We start from the raw sequence: 22,695 nt of genomic DNA, 5'->3' as shown, positions 1-22,695 counted from the left end.
GGATTTTCTAAATGCACTAAACATTATGACAGTACAGACAGCCCAAAAGCCAAAGGAGCAAAAACATCAATCAACAGGCAACATTGTATGTGTGTGTGTGTGTGTGCATGTACTGTTTTCTTCACGTGTGTTCTGTCCCTTTTATGAATGTGAACATCCTTTGTCCACATGTGTACATTCACTAGACAATAATATATTTTCTGCATTTGAGTATGCATATATTTGTGTCTTTCTAGTGTCATGTGCAGTGAGTCTGTGTCTTTGTGCATTTCTTTGTGTGGGTAATATGTCCTTTGCCCACTTGTTTTCCATCTTGGTGGAACGACTGCTGTCAATAGTCTCTGAAATGGTTTGATCTCTCCTTGTTTTTCTTTTCCATTGTTTATTCTTTTCACTTTGAAAAAGTCCTTCTAGAAGAAGCAGTCAATGCCATTTTTCCAGTCTTTGCCATTCCATCAGGTCCATCCATCCCATGGTGGGTCTCAGGGTTTCTAAATCTTTTAGACTTGGAGTTCTGAATCTTGTAGGTCTGGAAACCTCTGAATTTCTGGTTCTGATGATCATTCTGTTCTTTAAGAAGTCTTTTTTTTCTTGTGGAAGTCCCCTGGCTCCACTAGTTCTGCTGGCCTTCTTGTCCTTCAGATGACCGGATCATCTTTCTCCACGTTACACGTTTCAAACAAGCATATACCTGAAACAAGATTAAAAAGAAGAGGTTGCCCCCCTTTCCCCCACAAGAATCTTTTCACATTTAAAACATCATTGTTACAGAAATGTAAATCACAGAATGCAATTAACTCATTTATCATAAATTACATTTAAACATCAATGCCATTAACACATTTCTTATAAATTATAAAGAATCACCCCCCTTTTTGATAGTAAACATATTTTTCTAAAATATAATACTATCATAAAACAATTCCTCCAATTCACATCAGCATCTGCTTGTGACTGAGCTACAGTCATGTTGTTCATGCAGTGCTGTGTCTTGCAAGGTGTGAACGGCTTCTTCCTTATTTCCTTTCAACAGTGCCAACTGGGTTTCTAAACTGCCTATCTTCTTAAGCAAATCACGATAGCCCATCTTTCTTTTGTGTGAAAAGTGACACTGTCTTGCCTTGTGTCCCATCCTTCCACAAGCAAAACAAACAACTTCCTGATCTTTCCTACCTTTCTCCAAACAATGCCTTGCTATGTGACCATCCTTTCCACATGCATGACAGACAAAGCTTTGATGAGGTCTCTCATTGTCTTGACAATGCTTGGCAATGTGACCAGCTTTTCCACATGCATAACAGAGAGTATCACCTTCTGAATTTACTCTTTCAAATCTCCATGTTCTCTGATGGAAACCATTAGATAATCTAGAACATTTTCTCTTGTCAAAGGCAGCGACTGGATGTCTAGATTCTGCAGCTTTCATTTGACTTCTTGCATTGAAATGCTGTGTCATTTTGGAAATGATTTGCTCGTATGGTGTATTTACATCTACATGCAGAGCAATGGCTTCTCGCATGTGTGAACTGCTCTGTGTAATTAATGCAGACTTAAACATGAGATTTTGTTTAGTTACATTGGGCAAACCACTGTAACAGCTAAACATTTCCCACAACCTGGACGCAAATGCTAGCGGATGCTCTCCAATTTCCATTGTCACCTCAGTTATCTTTCTCAAGTTAACCAAATCAGTCCCAGCAAGTCTAAGCAGAGCTTCTCTCCTTGCCCCTCTGTCTGCTCTTTTTTCACGAACCTCCTGTGAGAGAACACTAGTTAATGAGCGAGGAATGCAGATTATGAGAAGTCTACAAGCATCTTCATCTGACACACTATAAACATCCACTACCTTCTCCAGTTTTGACAAGAACTCTACAGGATCCATGTTATCAGGGTCAAAAGTATCCACTGCTGTAACAAGACTTTGAAAGTCCATAAAAGACAGCTGTCTAACAGCTTGGCCATTTTCAGTTCTTTGATCAAGAACCCTCTCATTTCCATTTCCATTTCTATTCTGTCTTGTTCGCACTGGTGCTATTGGGAACCTTACAGAATCATCTGAAGAATGGTGTTGTTGACTAAAGGCTTCCTTGCAGTTATTCTCATCATATTCAGAATTGGATTGGGCATGTACCAACTGTCTAGCTGTCCCTTCATACAAACATCTAAATGTTTCCCTCTCTGTTTCGGACTTTGAAATTTCTTTTCTCAATTTCACTATCTGTTCCTTCAGAATGATCTCTTCAGCCTCGCAATTTCTCAATGAGATGACATTGTCGTTGACTTGAGAATTTAGTAACTTGTTTTCAGTTTTCATTTCCTCTAATCTTTTCTTAGTTACCTTGTATGAGGCAAAAATAGCTTGAAGTGCATTAGCAACTTTTCCCTCTTTGTTTTTAGGCATTCTGAGACAATTTTTGAATTGAGACATAGCCCACTCGTAGGGGTCGTCTGCCTTCTCTATCCCATCAAACATTCCTACAGAGCTGTGCTTAGCGATGTATTTAACTATCAGCTCTTCCATTTTCACAATCTTATTAAATTGTCTTCAGCAATTCAATAGGCTTTATTCCTTCACTGACTGAACATTATCTAGTTTCTTTAAGATACCTGTTAGTCAAATTATTCACAGCTCCTGTGGTTTGGACGCAAATGAATAAAACAGCCACACTACGTCGGGCTTCTAAACCAAAATTTTAACTTCTTCGCAAATGGTCACACTCCGTCGGGCCTTACATTTCACTACATTAAACCGTTAAAAATGCAACACTGTCACAGTACGTCGGATAAAACCACACTACTTCGGGTTTTATGTTATATATTTAAAACAGTTTACTTGGCCACAGTACATCGGGAAAATTAACACTGTTTTTGGGCTTTAAACTTCACAGAGTTACGGTGCGTCGGACTCACTACACTATAACACACAACAGTTATGAAATAATTCTGTGACCACACTGCGTCGGGTCGATTCAGTTACTTTAGAATTTCATCAGAATTATCACAACTTTACAGTCAGTTTCAATTACGTTAGAAATTTACAACTTTAGACACAACAACTCTGCTACCACACTGCATTGGGTCGATTCAATTACTTTAGAATCTTAATAGAATTATAAGAGACCAACAACAAGTTTCAGTTACTTTAGAAACTTTGACTTAAGCACTTTGCTTCAGTTCCTTTAGAAACAACAATTCCAATACAACTCTGCTACCACAGTGCGTCGGGCTGATTCAGTTCCGTTTGAATCTTAAATAGAATTTGTACAGAATAGGCTTAAGAACTCCTCCTGCTGATACTGACTAAACCAAATTCTCTTCTGTCCTTGACATTTTCTTTTCTAGATTTTTTTTTAAACGAGGGGGTTCCCTGACAAAACCAGCAAAAAGAAAGAAAACCGCTTTTCTTACCTTTCCCCACTTTTTTGGAAGACCCTCCTGGCTGGCTCGCCAATGTAAGAAAATGTGAAGAGGACGTCGAAGATCTTGATGAAGAATAATCTTTTATTACAGCGTAGCAGTGACAAAGTACAAATAGCACTTCGGATTCAGCGGAGTCGGAATGAACCCAGAACATCCTAAGCACAAACCTTTTATACGGTTACAGTTGCTCCTGTTATTACAGCTGTGGTCTGTATGTTAATTAAGTTCTGACACCCCTTTGTCTGAGGTAGTTCTCGGTGTCCCACACCCGCACCCATTCTACAATCGGTGACCATTTGCTCAGGATGTGATCATCCCAAATGGTCTACAAACAACATAACTGTTGACTTTCTTCTTTTCTATAATAATTAAGCCATTTTGGGAAATGAGCATGATCAAACATATTGTGGAGTGGAAGCTTGGTCGAGGCAGACTATAATTTCTTACATCATAAAGAAAATAATTTAACTCCCTACACCTGCAAAAACGTTTTTAGGCTTTGATTGAGTTTATAGACCAAAATAACAAAAATTAATAAAAAAAAAAAAAAAAACGAATAGAAGTAATATATATATAAAATTATGGTTTACAAAAATGGTTTTCCCAGTAAAAGTACTATATTACAGTACAGTAATTAACTGTACTATATTTTGCACATTTATATGTTAATGTCTTTACTTAATGTTTGCTTTACTCCCATTATATTTATGATATACAGCGGGTACAGAAAGTATTCAGACCCCCTTAAATTTTTCACTCTTTGTTATATTGCAGCCATTTGCTAAAATCATTTAAGTTCATTTTTTTTCCTCATTAATGTACACACAGCACCCCATATTGACAGAAAAACAGAATTGTTGACATTTTTGCAGATTTATTAAAAAAGAAAAACTGAAATATCACATGGTCCTAAGTATTCCGACCCTTTGCTCAGTATTTAGTAGAAGCACCCTTTTGATCTAATACAGCCATGAGTCTTTTTGGGAAAGATGCAACAAGTTTTTCACACCTGGATTTGGGGATCCTCTGCCATTCCTCCTTGCAGATCCTCTCCAGTTCTGTCAGGTTGGATGGTAAACGTTGGTGGACAGCCATTTTTAGGTCTCTCCAGAGATGATCAATTGGGTTTAAGTCAGGGCTCTGGCTGGGCCATTCAAGAAGCCACTCCTTCGTTATTTTAGCTGTGTGCTTAGGGTCATTGTCTTGTTGGAAGGTAAACCTTCGGCCCAGTCTGAGGTCCTGAGCACTCTGGAGAAGGTTTTCGTCCAGGATATCCCTGTACTTGGCCGCATTCATCTTTCCCTCGATTGCAACCAGTCGTCCTGTCCCTGCAGCTGAAAAACACCCCCACAACATGATGCTGCCACCACCATGCTTCACTGTTGGGACTCTATTGGACAGGTGATGAGCAGTGCCTGGTTTTCTCCACACATACCGCTTTTAATTAAGGCCAAAAAGTTCTATCTTGGTCTCATCAGACCAGAGAATCTTATTTCTCAGCATCTTAAACTCCATGCGGGCTTTCATGTGTCTTGCACTGAGGAGAGGCTTCCGTCGGGCCACTCTGCCATAAAGCCCCGACTGGTGGAGGGCTGCAGTGATGGTTGACTTTCTACAACTTTCTCCAATCTCCCGACTGCATCTCTGGAGCTGAGCCACAGTGATATTTGGGTTCTTCTTTACCTCTCTCACCAAGGCTCTTCTCCCCCGATAGCTCAGTTTGGCCGGACGGCCAGCTCTAGGAAGGGTTCTGGTCGTCCCAAATGTCTTCCATTTAAGGATTATGAAGGCCACTGTGCTCTTAGGAACCTTAAGTGCAGCAGAATTTTTTTTGTTACCTTGGCCAGATCTGTGCCTTGCCACAACTCTGTCTCTGAGCTCTTCAGGCAGTTCCTTTGACCTCTTGCTCTGACATGCACTGTGAGCTGTAAGGTCTTATATAGACAGGTGTGTGGCTTTCCTAATCAAGTCCAATCAGTATAATCAAACACAGCTGGACTCAAATGAAGGTGTAGAACCATCTCAAGGATGATCAGAAGAAATGGACAGCACCTGAGTTAAATATATTGAGTGTCACAGCAAAGGGTCTGAATACTTAGGACCATGTGATATTTCAGTTTTTCTTTTTTAATAAATCTGCAAAAATGTAAACAATTCTGCGTTTTTCTGTCAATATGGGGTGCTGTGTGTACATTAACGAGGAAAAAACTTTCCGTACCCACTGTATCTGCAATAATATTTTTATTTAGCTAATTTCTTTTGTATATTTAAAATACATAAAATACACAATTGTTTTTAATTAATCATCCTCAATATCATTTTCCACATCCTTCCAAAACAAAATGTTTGACTAACAACAAATCAGAAAGATGTGAAATGTGTACTGCGCTTAACCAATACATGGGTGCGTAGATCTAAAAAAAATCATAATGACTTCAAATGAAAAAAGTAGGATCCACACTCACTTGTATACTTCTTAATGATTTGAAGATTTTGTTTTTTTATTATACAATATATACAGTATATTCAAACATTTCAGCACTCGGCCATCTTTCATGATTTATTCAATAATACTTTCACAAAGAATTTATTTTAAAAGACATAACGATCATAAGGTGGAAACTCTCATTACAGGTGCTTCCTGTCACAAGCGTTTAACAGACTAAATCAGAAAGTCCTAAAACGACACGTCCGCACAAACAGACAAACTCCAAAATCCCATCAACATTACAAAACACTATGCAATAACACACACAAATTATCAGACCTCAACCTTCAAGTCACAAAACACAAACACAACCATATTTTCAAACCTTCAATTAGAGGGCGGAGGGCGATCTGATGTCTCTGGCTACTTAAGCCATTTATTAATCTATATTGTACTCCACTCCTAATGTACAGAACAGAGTAAAATGCAATCTTTTTACAACATGAAGAAAAAAAATGACAATACTGATACATATACAAATTTTAATTAAAGAAAACAAGAGAGATCTAAATCTTCATTAAGATCAAAAAGGGAAATGGATTTTAATCAATTTATCCAGTAAGCTTCAAGTTGCAAAAGTCTTTTTTCTACTTTTCCACCTCTTCTATGTTTTATTACTTTTTTAATACCTATACAGGTAAACTCTTTTTCATGAATTTCACGATTAAGCTAATGACAAAAAGCATGCATATCAATCTCAAATTTGCTCAACTAAAAAACAAGTAGAAAAATTTAAATATAAAGTCGGCAACACCAAAGCTCCAAAAGTATCAAAAATGTATTTAAAAAACTTTCGCATAGTGTGTGACATTTCAAGCACACAGGCTCTTCATTAGACCATGATTATGATTAAGGTAATGGAAATGTCTAGCAATTGGCAAATTCATATAACATCTCTTAATGAGAGATATATGTTCACTAATATGAGTTTCTAATGGATGAATGGTTTTTACAATATACATTTTTGGACAAATTATCATAAATCACATCACATTAAATCACATTTGATATAGAGCAAGAGATTAATGATTTAATGAAAAACACTTTGCCATATTTTTTCCAATATTTTCTGTGGATTTGAAAAACAGGTTGAGTTATTGTGGAGTCACAGATGAAGGTTGTGCTGCTCTGGCTTCAGCTCTGAGATCAAACCTCTCACACCTGAGAGAACTGAATCTGACTGGAAATAAACTAGGAGGACCAGAAGTGAATCTGCTCTCTGATGGACTGAAGGATCCTCGCTGTAAACTGGAGAAATTGTGGTAAGACTGTATGTTGTAATGTGTAAACATTTCATTTTCCTTTTTATGAATAATGAACAAAATTAAAACCAAAACTAATTAAGACTTAAAAGAGTCTTGTCAGATAATTGAAGACGATGTTTAATGTTGTGAGATTCTTTCCAAATTCTTTAATTTAAAGTTAATATATTTCCTTATTCTTAGGTTACTTTCTAGGTAATAGTTATTACACTGTATAACATGTTTAATAAGAGTTTGATTCTGTTTATAGTAAGAATTAAGTATATTAATGCACCTTTCATTTAAAAACAATACAATATTTCACTTTTATCATTGACTGCATTTACATACACCCTCATAATGCGATTATAATGAGATTTATTCACGTAAACACAGTACTTCAATCAAATTGATGTAACCATAATCTTGGTAAAATATGTTGCCATGCCGATTTTAATTGCAATTACAACACATTGTGTAAACACATTAATGACAATATTACTGATGTGCGTTTGCTTGGACGTGCACGAATATGGCGTTTGTGTTCATACAACTCCATGAATGAACTCTATGACATTATTCTGACATTTTCTCTCTACTAGTCTACGAATCTCTGAACTCTGTCATCAACACACTGCCACAAGTCTCTGCTAGTTATTTTTTTTTAACCAGAGAACACAATGGCAGTGTAGGCAACCCTGTTTGCAGTGGTATTACTGTCACATTTAGATGTTCATCACAGTGACAAATAACCATCCAGTCCGTCCATAGAAATGTGTTTTGCATCTGACTAGGGTAGAACATTGGGCAGTAAAACATCTACTCTGTGCGAGTTCATCATTTGTGCTGTGCATTGGGGTATGTGAATAATGGCGGTCAAAATACCCACACTTCTTAGTGAATTATCAGAGTAATGTTGTTTGCTTGTGTTATCTTAAACATCTCAATGTGATAATGTCCTTACTCTGATTACTGGAAATAATCACAATATTGGGGCACATATAAACATTGTCATTGTCTTTTTATACATGAAATTATGTATTTTGAATTTCAACTGCAATAGAAGAATAATGGTAAATAATTATCACTATTTTCATTGTCATAAAACTAAACCAATAACAGAAAGAGGACAGTCATACAACATTATGGATAAAAGTGAGGGATCATAATTTATGGTGGTTTGGATACAAAACAAAAATTTAAATGGTTAAAAAAGCTTTAAAAATCGTACATCACAGGGTTACTTTATTGACTCTGACTAATAGTGTAAATAGTTTTCTCTAGCTGTTCTAAAGTGGATAATGGAGTAAGGTCACACATTTGACTGTCTGTGTTTTACTTTCAGGTTTTAGATGCATCAGCTGGTGGTGAATAAAGAGTCACTACAGACAGACATCACATTCAACAGAATCAACAGACACAAATCCATCATCATGATCCAAATTCAATTCAAGTTTATTTGTATAGCGCTTTTTACGATACAATCGTTGCAAAGCAGCTTTACTGGAAATTAAGTTTCTACTATACACATACACATATATATATATACATATATACATACATGCATACACATATGCACACATGCACACATATATACACATACATATGTGAAGAAGAAACCCAATATATTTAAGTTATGACAGACTTAACTTGGTAATTGTGTATGTTGTCTGAGGGTTGGCATCCTCCGTGGTCCTCTGAGGGGTTGCCATCATCTCTGCTCAGGTGTTTGGTCATCCCGGATCTTTTTAAGGGTTGGATCCAGACTGACGCTTCAGTAATTCCTAGTTACCATGGGATGTTAATCCTGTGGCAGAATCAGAGAAACAGATAGAGACGTAATTAGCGTAGCTGCTGTTCTATTCAAGCAAAAATGATTTGTTCAACCCAATCGAAAGAATTATAATGTACATTTGATTAGATATAAATGCAGTACAAGATTATTATGTGAATGCTTGGCTAAAGAGATGTGTCTTTAATCTAGATTTAAACAGAGAGAGTGTGTCTGAACCCCGAACGTTATCAGGAAGGCTATTCCAGAGTTTGGGTGCCAAATGTGAAAAAGCTCTACCTCCTTTAGTGGACTTTGCTATCCTAGGTACTACCAAAAGTCCAGAATTTTGCGACCTTAGGGAGCAGGTTGGATTGTAGCGTGGTAGAAGACTAGTTAGGTACGCAGGAGATAAACCATTTAGTGCCTTATAGGCAAGTAATAGTATTTTGTAATTGATCCGGAACTTAATAGGTAGCCAGTGCAGAGACTGTAAAATTGGGGTAATATGATCATATTTTCTTGACCTGGTAAGGACTCTAGCTGCTGCATTTTGGACTATCTGTAGCTTGTTTATTGAAGATGCCGGACAACCACCTAACAGTGCATTACAATAGTCCAGTCTAGAGGTCATGAATGCATGAACTAGCTTTTCAGCATCTGAAACAGGTAGCGTGTTTTGAAGCTTGGCGATGTTTCTAAGATGGAAGAATGCTGTTTTTGTAACATGGGAAATATGATTTTCAAAGGACAAGTTGCTGTCTAATATAACACCCAGATTTTTGACTGTAGAGGAAGTAACAGTACATCCATCTAGTTGAAAATTGTAATCCAAGAGATTCTGAGTACAGTTTTTTTGGTCCAATAAGTAATATCTCGGTCTTATCCGAATTTAATAGGAGGAAATTATTGGTCATCCAATCTTTTACATTTTTAACACAATCTATTAGCTTAGATAGTTCAGAAGTTTCATCTGGTCTTGTTGAGATATATAGTTGAGTACAGAGGCGGACAAAGTACACAACTTCCTTACTTGAGTGAAAGTACAGATACCACTGGTCAAATACTACTCGACTACAAGTGAAAGTTGTAAAGACAGATTTTTACTTAAGTGAAAGTACGGAAGTACATGTTTTTAAAAGTACTTAAGTATCAAAAAGTGAAAAGTAAATGCATTTTTTTATTGTCGCATTGTTGTATATTTACAATACCATATGCCACTAATGCAACCTACTGAATACATTGATTAGCTTGTATTATCTCTGGAATTAAGAGCTTTTATGTTACAAAACATATTCAAATGGAACAACTGAATGAAGATAATCATCTTTATTTTTATCTAACACTCCTATAGCTACATTGAACTCATTATAATACTTGTTTAAAAGTTACAAAGTTATTTTTCAAAGAGATATTGAAGTCTATGATATGGTTCATTTTAGGCAAACAAAGCAAACATTGAAAAGAAAACAAACTATAGGTTACTATAGTGAGATAATAGTAAATTTGTGGATACTGTGATTTTACTGCAAATACCATAGTTATGGTTACTATAGTAAAAACATGGTTAATTTTCCAAAGGGCTTTAATGAGTTAACACATGCCTTTTTAGAGCGCTCATTGCACTCATTGTAAAAACTGCTACATATAACGACTTTCTACTTGGGGACCTTGATATAAATGTAGTTGAGTAAAAAGTACGATATTTGTCTTTCAAATGTAGTGAAGTTAAAGTCGCAAGTTTCCAGAAAAAATAATACTCGAGTAGAGAGAAGGCGATTAGTCACCAGAAGAGACAGACGGCAGTGCGTAAGTGTTTTAATACTCATTCTTAGCTCTGTTGTTTAAATTAATTCATTGTTGCTAGGAAAGTGTTCAGCCTCCTCGTGTGAAGACCGAGGAGTGTAAAGACCTGCGACTTTTTCCTGTGCGACTTGAACCGAGCAACGACACCGAGCTACACACTTAAGTATCTTTTTCCTTCCTCACTCTGCTCTCCTATCCTCTTTCCTTCTACCTCTATCATGTGTCTCCAAAACATTCCGGTTCTCTCTCAGCCACGCTCTAACATCACTCGCAGATGGCAACGTAATACTGCTAACCTACGCCCTATCTCTACATCTTCCACTACACCTCTGGCTTTCTCTGTGGGTCTCTGGAATTGTCAGTCAGCCGTCAACAAAGCTGACTTCATTTCTGCCTTTTCTTTAAAATCCACTCTCAGCATCTTGGGCTTGACTGAGACCTGGATTCGTCCAGAAGACTCAGCAACCCCAGCTGCTCTCTCTACTAATTTCTCTTTCTCTCATACTTCGCGTCAAGTTGGTCGGGTGGGGGTACTGGCCTGCTCGTTTCACACAATTGGAAATACTCAACCCGCTCTACCCTTTGCAATTACAACTCATTTGAATGTCATGCCATTACTGTATCAGCTCGATAAAACTCCAGATTGTGGTAATCTACCGTCCCCTGGACAAATTCTAGCCACCTTCCTAGAGGAGCTGGATGGGTTGTTATCCTCTTTGTGGAGGATGGCATTCCACTCTTAGTCTTTGGTGATTTCAACATTCACCTAGACAAGCCTTATGCTACAGACTTCCACTCGCTACTAGCTTCATTTGATCTCAATCGCCTTACCACTACTAGCACGCACAAATCAGGCAACCAACTTGATTTAATTTACACACGCAATTGTACTGCAGATAACATTCTGGTACAACCGCTACATATCTCGGACCATTTCTTCATTACATTTACACTACATTTTGCTACCCGTGTGCCACCAACCCCCTACCGGTTACTTTTAGACGAAACCTGCGCTCCCTTTCTCCTTCCCATCTTTCCTCTGTGGTATCCTCCTCTCTTCACTCACCTACCCATTTCTCATCTCTGGATGTAAACGCAGCTACTGAAACTTTATGCTCTACCTTAACTTCTTGTCTAGACGACATTTGTCCTCTCTCCTCTAGGTCAGCACGGACTGCCCCTTCTAACCCCTGGTTATCTGATGTTCTTCGTGAACATCGGACTAAACTCAGAGCGCAGAGAGAAAATGGCACAAATCAAACAACCCGTCGGACCTGAGTAGGTATCAGTCTCTGCTCTCATCTTTCTCTGCTGATGTCCACACTGCCAAATCCTCACATTTCCACAACAAGATCAACAGCGCTCCAGACATGCGTAATCTCTTCAGAACATTTAATTCTCTCCTCTGTCCCCCTCCACCACCTCCCACCACTTCTATTACAGCTGATGACTTTGCTACTTTTTTTACAGACAAAACTAGATCGATCAGTGATCAGTTCTCACCTCCACGCACACAGGACCCCCAACCAACCACTTCCACTGCTAAACCTCCCATTTTCTCCTTCTGTCCCCTGACGGAGGCTGAAGTATCCAAACTTCTCCTCTCCAACCATCCTACAACATGTCCTCTTGACCCAATCCCCTCGCACCTTCTGCAAGCAATCTCTCCCACGCTCTTACCGACACTCACACACATCATCAACACATCACTCCTCACAGGCATCTTCCCCACTGCGTTCAAGCAGGCTCGGAAAACCTACATTAAACACTTCTCTTATAGAAAACTATAGACCTGTCTCTCTCCTTCCATTCATAGCGAAAACACTTGAACGTGTTGTCTTCAACCAGGTCTCATTGTTTCTTTCACAGAACAACAAACTGGACGCTAAACAGTCAGGTTTCAGGAGTGGCCATTCAACTGAGACTGCACTTCTCTCGGTCACTGAAGCCCTGCGAATTGCAAAAGCCCATTCCAAATCATCAGTCCTCATTCTGCTGGATCTATCTGCCGCGTTTGACACTGTCAATCATCAGATACTCCTCTCCACTCTCTCATCACTGGGCATCACTGGAATTCCACTTCGCTGGTTTGAATCCTATCTCACTGGTAGGTCTTTCAGGGTGGCCTGGGGAGGGGAGGTATCCAAAGCACATACACTGGTCACTGGGGTTCCTCAGGGATCGGTTCTTGGACCCCTCCTCTTCTCCACATACACTACATCACTGGGTCCCATCATACAGGCACATGGATTCTCCTACCACTGCTATGCTGATGACACACAGCTCTATCTCTTTTCAACCAGATGATCCAACGGTAGCTGCAAGGATCTCAGGTTGCCTGGCAGACATCTCGGCATGGATGAAAGAACATCACCTCCAGCTCAACCTGGCAAAGACTGAGCTTCTTGTCTTTCCTGCTGCTCCAACTCTACAGCATGACATCACGATCCAGTTAGGTTCATCAACAATTACCCCATCAACTTCGGTCAGAAATCTTGGTGTAATCTTTGATGACCAGCTGACCTTCAAAGACCACATTGCAAAGACTGCTCGATCTTGCAGGTTTGCACTACACAACATCAGAAAGATCAGGCCCTTTCTGACGGAGCATGCTGCACAACTTCTTGTCCAGGCCCTTGTCATTTCTAGGCTGGACTACTGCAATGCTCTTCTGGCTGGACTTCCATCAAACACAGTCAAACCTCTACAAATGATTCAGAATGCGGCGGCACGACTGGTCTTCAAGGAACCCAAAAGAGCCCATGTTACACCTCTCTTTATCTCATTGCATTGGCTACCAATCGCAGCTCGCATCAAGTTCAAGACACTGATGCTTGCTCATAGAACAACCACAGGCTCAGCACCCGCCTACATGCACTCACTATTAAGAATCTACATCCCCTCCAGAAATCTGAGATCTGCTAGTGAGCGACGCCTCGTGGTACCATCACAAAGAGGCTCAAAATCACTCTCCAGAACATTCTTGTTCACCATTCCTGGCTGGTGGAATGATCTTCCCACCCATATTCGGAGTACTGGATCCCTGTCAATCTTCAAGCAACAGCTGAAAACTCATCTCTTTCGACACTACTTGACTTCAACCTACACATAAAAAAAAAAAAAAAAAAAAATCTTTCTCCTTACTTATTCCTTCCCTTGCTAGCTTGTACTTATTTAAACAATGCCTGAGACTTGGTGTTACAAGCACTTCCTTTGTCGAATTGCCTCTTCAAGATGAATCGCTTCATGTGTTCCCCAAATTGTAAGTCGCTTTGGATAAAAGCGTCTGCAAAATGACTAAATGTAAATGTAAATGTAAATGAGTAAAGTACAGATACTCAAAAAGTGTACTTAAGTACAATACTCAAGTAAATTTACTTCGTTACTGTCCACCTCTGGTTGAGTATCATCAGCATAACAATGAAAACTAATCCCGTATTTTCTAATAATATCACCAAGGGGCAACATGTATATTGAAAATAGCAGAGGACCTAGGACAGATCCTTGTAGTACTCCATACTTTACTGGTGATAGTTGAGATGGCTCCCCGTTTAAAAAAACAAAGTGGTAGCGATCGGATAGGTAGGATCTAAACCATCTTAAAGCCTGCCCTTGAATACCTGTATAGTTTTGTAATCGATCTATGAGTATGTCATGATCTATAGTGTCGAACGCAGCACTAAGATCAAGTAAAACTAGCAATGAGGTGCACCCTTGGTCTGACGCAAGAAGCAAGTCACAAGTGCAGTTTCTGTGCTATGGTGAGTCCTGAAACCTGACTGAAATTCTTCATAGAGATCATTTTTTTGCAAGAAGCAGCACAATTGAGCAGACACAACTTTTTCTAAAATTTTAGACATAAACGGCAGATTTGAAATGGGTCTGTAATTTGCCAGTTCACTAGAATCTAGTTGTGGTTTCTTAATAAGAGGCTTAATAACCGCCAGCTTGAATGGTTTTGGGACGTGACCTAAAGATAACGAAGAGTTAATAATATTGAGAAGCGGTTCTTCTGCTACAGGTAACAACTCTTTCAGTAGTTTAGTGGGTACAGGATCTAATAAACATGTTGTTGGTTTAGATGCAGTGATACATTTATTTAGTTCTTCCTGTCCTATAGTTGTAAAGCACTGAAGTTTTTCTTTGGGAGCTGTGAATGAAACTGAAGTACTAGACGGTGCAGAACCTACATTTGTTATTGTATTTCTAATGTTATCTATTTTATCAGTGAAGAAATTCATAAAGTCATTACTATTAAACTGTGAGGGAATATTTAGATCGGGTGGCGTCTGTTTATTTGTTAATCTAGCCACTGTGCTAAATAAAAACCTTGGATTGTTTTGGTTATTATCTATGAGTTTGTGGATATGCTCTGCCCTGGCAGCTTTTAGAGCCTTTCTATAGCTGGACATACTGTTTTTCCACGCAATTCTAAAAACTTCCAAGTTAGTTTTTCTCCATTTGCGCTCAAGATTACGAGTTTCTTTCTTGAGAGAATGGGTATAACTGTTGTACCATGGCGCAGTATGTTTTTCTCTAACCTTTTTCATACTGAGGGGGGCAACAGCTTCTAATGTATTAGAGAAGATAGTGCCCATGTTGCTAGTCATTTCGTCTAGTTCACGTGTATTTATGGGTACACAGAGCAGTTGAGATAAATCAGGCAGGTTATTTGTGAATTTGTCTTTGGTGGCTGGAACAATAGTTCTGCCCAGATGATAATGCGGAGCCATATAGCTAATATCGGTAATATGCAGCATGCACGATACAAGGAAATGATCAGTAATATCATCACTTTGAGGTACGATATCTACACTGTAAAAAAAAATCTGTTCAATTTACGGAAAAATACCGGCAGCTGTGGTTGCCAGAATTTTACCGTGAAAAAGACGGTAGCAACATTTTAGGATTTACAGAACTGTTTAAATTTACAGTGAAAAACCGTATCTCATTAACTGATACAATGTTAATACACAAACCTTTCAGTTAAGTCATTTTATTAGCAGAAACCGACTACGCTTAAATTATCCAACTGCCATTTGTTTATAAACTAATATTTATAATGTTTATGTAATGTGAGCATAAGAGTACTGAGAACTATTTTGTTTAAGCCCAAGAAGAAAATTGTACTGATTTATGCAAAGTCATCAATTCAACTCAAAACTCTTGCAAATAACAGCAGCACACACACATGCGTGATTAAAACTAGCAAGAACATTCTCATTACATCAGTAACTGCCTTTCAACAAAGCAACATGCAGCATAACATCAGTGTCTCTCTGTCCATCCTTGACTTAAGCACAGGCTCTACTCTCCAGCACAATGGTGACCCACAAAACACAACAGGAAGTTGACTGTTAGGCTTTACAGTATTTTGCTGTTTATTTTCTTGATTTTACGGTGAAATACCGGCAGCTGTGGTTGCCAGTAATCTACTGTTTTTTACAGTTTGTTCCGTAAATTAAATTTACGGTATATTTCTGTTAAAATTACGTTCCACAGAATGTTTTGTCATCTCACAAATTTAACCCCTTTAATCCCACAGCAAAATCCTCAGTTTTAAAGAGCACTTCTATGTGTCCACACTACAGAGTGTTGAAGTAACACTGAAGCAGTGATGAATTAATGAGAGAATTAAGTGACTAATTAAATTAGGATTGAGCTTTATTGATGAACACCTGCTGTTAACAAGTAGAATCATTGAAGGAACGAGAAACAAGAGCAGAGAAACAAAACTTACAGCTAAAGCCAAGATGAAATCAACTGAAATAAAACACATGAAATCTCTCAAGATTTCAGAAGAGGGTGATTAAACAACTCCACAAACAGCATCTTATTACTAACCACTTTTACTTTATTTATGTCATATGTGCACAAAAGCTCTTATTGAGATTTTAGTTGTTGTACTTTCATTTGAAGTCACCATATTGGCGATCAGTGGGTGCTTTAGTTGGGATCTTGAATCATGACTCTTTAATGTTGGTTTTTGTTTGGTTGCTTTTAATTAGCTGTGTTTGTTAAGCACAATTTTTAAAGCAAAAACACCAAGTTAATCTGTCGTCATCGGAGACTGATGTTTGTGATGTCAAAACCATCATGGTGTAGTTTAATTCACTGATTGTCTTGTGTTAAGTCTCTTGTTAAACGTGATATGTTAATTGCACCATTAATTTATACAGTAATCAAATGTTGTGAAACAGTTCTAACCAGAATATGCACAAATAAATATATTGAACTACGGCAGAAATTAAACACACACAGACATCAGCAATCAGCGTATGAATCTCAAAATTGGTGACAATCAAAAACTATATTAAAAAATTTAAAAAACGGTTCAACTCTGAACATCACAAAACAGTCTACTGAAAAGTAACAACAAAAACAACACCAAAATAAAAGCAAATAAAGAAAATATTAAGAACATTCTGCTGCATAATTTATTCATGCTGCAGTGCATGCTGGGAGTTTTGTACTGGGACCCAGCATGCTTTGCAGCATGAATTGTTTTTTTTATTATTAATAGTCACCATTGTTGAGGTTCATGTGCTGATTCCTGATGTCTGTGTTTCTAGATGGTGCTGTAACTCTGAAGGTTTTGTGCATAAAAGGTTTTTAAATTCTTTCAAAATGGTGTGTCAGCTTAACTTGTCAAGTAATATTACTACCATAAACAACATAAAGTCACAAATCACCCATATTGTTCGACACTAGCTGAGATCAGTGATTCAGGTAATTAGAAGATGACCACCACTTTTAAGTTTGAACCAAAACTACAAACTCTCTTGGCTTTTCTTGTCATAATTAATGTGCTTTACAAACACAGTTATAACAGCCAAAGAAAAACTAACCTTAAAGAGTCAAGGGTCAAGAGCATAACAAAAGCAACCACTGATCGCCAAAATGGTGAGATAAAACAAAACATTTGAAATAAAATATAAACCTCTGTTAATTTGTAGATATATGACAGAAATGAAGTCAAACTGGTTAGTAATAAGTGGAGCTGGTAATGCTGTTTGTGGAGTTGTTTAATCATCCTCTGCTGTTTTATTTCAGTTGATTTCATTTAAGGCTGTGGCTGTAGTTTTGTTTCTTGTTCTTTCCTTCAGTGATTGTGTTTGTTAACAGCAGGTGTTCATCAGTGTCTGAATTCACTCATATGTTCTCAATCACTCTGTCTAGTGGACTATATAGTGCAGTAATGTAGGACTAGTGATGAGGGTGTAGAGAGTGGTTTCAGACACAGTCTATGAGTGTCGACTCTGAGGCTACTTTCTCGAAAACAAAGGTTAGATCTATTACAGTTATTCACTGTATATAGTAAGGAAACTTACTCTTAATCATTTAACAGGTTATTACTGTGGTATTTTGCAGTTTTTTACTGTTAAAATCACAATCATTTTTTACAGTGTATATCAGTAAGATCAATTCCATGCGATATAATTAAATCTAGCGTATGATTGAAACGATGAGTGGGCCCGGTGACGTTTTGCTCGACTCCAAAAGAGTTTATTAGGTCAGTAAACGCAAGTCCTAACGCATCATTTGTATTATCAATGTGAATGTTAAAATCTCCAACAATTAGCACTTTATCAACATTAACCAATAGATCTGAGAGGAAATCTGCAAATTCTTTTAGAAATTCTGTATATGGCCCTGGCGGTCTATACACAGTAGCCAGAGCAAGAGATAGGAGAGATTTCTTTTGCATATCTGACAGTGTAACATTAAGTAGGAGTATTTCAAATGAGTTAAACCTGTATCCTGTTTTCTGAGTAACACTGAGAATATCACTATATATTGTAGCGACACCACCGCCACGACCAGTCTGATGGGGCTCATGTTTATAACAGTAGCTTGGTGACCATTTAGACCAAAATATTCATTTGGTTTAAGCCAGGTTTCAGTCAAACAAAGTACATCAAAACTATTATCTGTGATCATTTCATTTACAATAACTGCTTTAAAAGTAGTGATCTAATGTTTAGGAGCCCAAGCTTTAGAAATTGTTTTTGTTCATTTATTTTGCATTTTTCAGGTTTAATCACGATCAGATTTTTTCTAGATCCTACATTAAATTTATATGTTGACCTCACTATTCGGGGAACAGATACAATCTGTATAGATTGGACAACGCAAGTACTTCTGTCATTTAGGAGGGTAGAGCAAAAGCCATAATAGCAGTTATTTGAGAATTGGCTTACTAGTCAGATGGAGCGTAGCGTCCTGGAGATGTTGTCCGACAGGAGTTCGGCTCCGACTCTGCTGGGGTGCAGGCCATCAGCACGGAAAAGCCTAGAACGCTCCCAGAAAAGATTCCAATTATTAACAAAGAGCAGTTTCTGTTCTTTGCACCATGACAATAACCATTCGTTCAAAGCAAAAAGTCTACTGAACCTTTCGTGTCCTCGTCGATACGTGGGAAGCGGTCCTGACACGATGATCGTCGTCGCGGGCGATGTGCTGCGTACCGTCTCGATCAGGATCCTGAAGTCCCTCTTCAGTGTCTCCGTCTGCCGCAGCTTGGTGTCGTTAACCCCCGCGTGCAGCACGACAGCGCCGGCGCTCTCATCGCCCTTCAGGATCACGGGTATCTGCGCAGAAACATCGAGAACACGAGCACCAGGGAAACAGTAAGTGTGCACTTTACCTTCAGCTAACGTAGCACGGACGTGCCGGACGATGGAGTCTCCGACGATCACAGCATCGCGTTCCGTCTCGCGGAGGGGAGCGAAGCGGTTCCGGGTGGAGATCTTGAAGACTGGAGGCGGCGGAGGGGGAGAGGTCATCACCCGGGGCCTGGCTCGCGTCTTCCGCTGCTGGTGCACCCAAGGTCCGTGGCGTCCCGGCGCCGGAGTGAAGGACACCTGGGAAGATCGTGTCCTGGGTGCACAGGGCCTGTGCAGAGAAACACACGGAGTAGAGGTGGTCGGAGTGTTTGCAGCGCACTGTATACTTACCCCGGACTTGTGAGTGTCAGCCCAGGATGTTTCCAGCGTGGCTCTCCGCTCTCTCAGCTGGGCCTGCTTCTCCACCAGGTTGCGGATCTGCTTCTCCACGGCCTCCCGCTCCAGCTGCACCGAATGTAGCTCGAACGTGTCCTCACCTGCACTCAGAGGTAGACACAATTCCGCCATTTAGGCAAGTAACAGTGAAACAATGGTAATGTGTGTAATAGAGTATTAGCAACGTAAGCGAGATTAGCAGCAACCACGCTGGCGATGCTAACTGGCTATAAGCTAATAGCAGACTCGGGAAATCAAAATAAAACTAGTGATAACAAGGCGCTCTGATTGCTTTTGTTGTAGAATGCTATAGGGGATATAATCACACGTTATAGAAACGAAAATGATAGTGTATAAAACTGATCTTAAGATAGAAAATAGATGATAAGTAATTAACTCGACGGAGCTCAAGCTCAAAACACGCAGTAGCAACAGTCTCAGCAAAGCGCATGTGCCAAATCCATGATCATCACACACACTGTTTCTGTAACTTTCTAGAATGATCCAATCCTTGACCATATTGGTTATATTACAAACATTGTAACTTATTTGTCAATGAACTATGATCTCAGGTACAGGCCACAGACCTGAGAGAAACCATTCACCTCAGAAGAGCTCTGACATGTGATGAGTCGAAATCACTGGATGTCTGTATAACCTATAAAAATTTAATTTATTTAAAATAGTTGAAGTAATGGCTAACACTTTATAATAAGTATACACTAATAAAGTACTTAAATCATTAACAAACTATTAGTTTATAGTTTATTTGTAGTTTATATATTGTAGTCTCTACACATTGTTAATTGTCAGTCCTCTGTCGTGTGTTTCCCGCCCTCTTGTGTCCTTAAATGGTTTTTCCTGTCCTTGTTTAGTTTGATTGTTTATGATTTCATTCAGTTGTGTGTGTAATTAGCCTGTGTATTTAGTTCCTGCCTGTTCAGTTGCTTTTCGTCTGGTCTACTCGTTACTCCCGGTGTTCCTGTGTGTGTGTGTGTGTGTGTGTGTCTGCCCTGCCTTGTCTTGCCCTGTTGGTTTGAATTAAAGACTGTATTTTGAGTTCATCCTCGTCTCCTCGTTCCTCCCTGCTGTGTGCACCGAGACATTAATAGGCTATATATAAATTGTGTGTTCTTCTTTCTTTGTCACTGTAATTAACAAAATCATTGTTTAATTAGCTTGTGTTAAGTAATTATTAATTGGTTATTAGGAAAGAATAGTTCTCATTTAAGATAAGATCACAGAAAATGGGAAAATGCTTTAGGTGCTTTAAACTAAACTTTATAGAACATTAATTTAATTCATATTCAGGGCTCCTTAAAATGTTTACAAGGACACACACACACACACTAGAATATGTGGTTTATGGTGACCCTCCATAGGCATTTTTATTTTTTTTAACCCCACCCCTAAACCTACCCATCGAAGAAAGAAAAAAAGAAAAATAAATACAAATTATATATATATATGTATATGTACAGTGGGGCAAAAAAGTATTTAGTCAGCCATCAATTGTGCAAGTTCTCCCACTTAAAAAGATGAGAGAGGCCTGTAATTTTCATCATAGGTATACCTCAACTATGAGAGACAAAATGAGAAAAAAAAATCCAGAAAATCACATTGTAGGATTTTTAAAGAATTAATTGGTAAATTCCTCGGTAAAATAAGTATTTGGTCACCTACAAACAAGCAAGATTTCTGGCTCTCACAGACCTGTAACTTCTTCTTTAAGAGGCTCCTCTGTCCTCCACTCGTTAACTGTATTAATGGCATATGTTTGAACTCGTTATCAGTATAAAAGACACCTGTCCACAACCTCAAACAGTCCAACTCCAAACTCCACCATGGCCAAGACCAAAGAGCTGTCAAAGGACACCAGAAACAAAATTGTAGACCTGCACCAGGCTGGGAAGACTGAATCTGCAATAGGTAAGCAGCTTGGTGTGAAGAAATCAACTGTGGGAGCAATTATTAGAAAATGGAAGACATACAAGACCACTGATAATCTCCCTCGATCTGGGGCTCCACGCAAGATCTCACCCCGTGGGGTCAAAATGATCACAAGAACTGTGAGCAAAAATCCCAGAACCACACGGGGGGACCTAGTGAATGACCTGCAGAGAGCTGGGACCAAAGTAACAAAGGCTACCATCAGTAACACACTGCGCCGCCAGGGACTCAAATCCTGCAGTGCCAGACGTGTCCCCCTGCTTAAGCCAGTACATGTCTGACGTTTGCTGGAGAGCATTTGGATGATCCAGAAGAGGATTGGGAGAATGTCATATGGTCAGATGAAACCAAAATAGAACTTTTTGGTAAAAACTCAACTTGTCATGTTTGGAGGAGAAAGAATGCTGAGTTGCATCCAAAGAACACCATACCTACTGTGAAGCATGGGGGTGGAAACATCATGCTTTGGGGCTGTTTTTCTGCAAAGGGACCAGGACGACTGATCCGTGTAAACGAAAGAATGAATGGGGCCATGTATCGTGAGATTTTGAGTGAAAACCTCCTTCCATCAGCAAGAGCGTTGACGATGAAACGTGGCTGGGTCTTTCAGCATGACAATGATCCCAAACACACCGCCCGGGCAATGAAGGAGTGGCTTCGTAAGAAGCATTTCAAGGTCCTGGAGTGGCCTAGCCAGTCTCCAGATCTCAACCCCATCGAAAATCTTTGGAGGGAGTTGAAAGTCCGTGTTGGATTAATTGGATTAAGGTCCGGAGATTGGGCTGGCCACTCCATAACATTAATTTTGTTGGTTTGGAACCAAGACTTTGCTCGTTTACTAGTGTGTTTGGGGTCATTGTCTTGTTGAAACAACCATTTCAAGGGCATGTCCTCTTCAGCATAGGGCAACATGACCTCTTCAAGTATTTTAACATATGCAAACTGATCCATGATCCCTGGTATGCGATAAATAGGCCCAACACCATTGTAGGAGAAACATGCCCATATCATGATGCT

General features: G+C 39.0%; 3 protein-coding genes across 4 annotated transcripts in view; 2 read left to right on the top strand and 1 right to left on the bottom strand.

The window, feature by feature from the left end:
* Positions 1-22,695, top strand: part of LOC131526367 (NACHT, LRR and PYD domains-containing protein 12-like) — an 88,393-nt gene that overhangs the window by 16,974 nt on the left and 48,724 nt on the right. The window contains 1 exon segment of the mRNA XM_058754642.1: positions 6,997-7,170. Within this exon segment, the coding sequence (XP_058610625.1) occupies positions 6,997-7,170 (174 nt within the window).
* Positions 8,503-20,782, bottom strand: LOC131526371 (uncharacterized). The gene is made up of 2 exons (XM_058754649.1): positions 18,928-20,782; positions 8,503-8,933 (listed from the first exon to the last, which is right to left on the bottom strand). The coding sequence occupies exon 1, from the start codon at positions 19,858-19,860 to the stop codon at positions 18,931-18,933; it is 930 nt and encodes a 309-aa protein (XP_058610632.1). The 5' UTR covers positions 19,861-20,782; the 3' UTR covers positions 8,503-8,933; positions 18,928-18,930.
* Positions 11,752-14,071, top strand: LOC131526372 (uncharacterized). 2 transcript variants are annotated; one of them, XM_058754650.1, is made up of 3 exons: positions 11,752-12,004; positions 12,596-12,833; positions 13,030-14,071. In XM_058754650.1, exon 3 carries the CDS (start codon positions 13,086-13,088, stop codon positions 13,836-13,838), a length of 753 nt encoding a protein of 250 aa, XP_058610633.1. In that variant the 5' UTR covers positions 11,752-12,004; positions 12,596-12,833; positions 13,030-13,085; the 3' UTR covers positions 13,839-14,071. The 2 variants fall into 2 exon arrangements, with proteins under 2 accessions (XP_058610633.1, XP_058610634.1); XM_058754651.1 differs by having other exon boundaries at positions 11,987-12,008.

This window comes from Onychostoma macrolepis, chromosome 19 (genome assembly GCF_012432095.1).
Source record: "Onychostoma macrolepis isolate SWU-2019 chromosome 19, ASM1243209v1, whole genome shotgun sequence".
NCBI classification, from domain to species: domain Eukaryota; kingdom Metazoa; phylum Chordata; class Actinopteri; order Cypriniformes; family Cyprinidae; genus Onychostoma; species Onychostoma macrolepis.
Note: the sequence above shows the minus strand (reverse complement) of the source record. Positions and strands in the feature narration are given on the sequence as shown.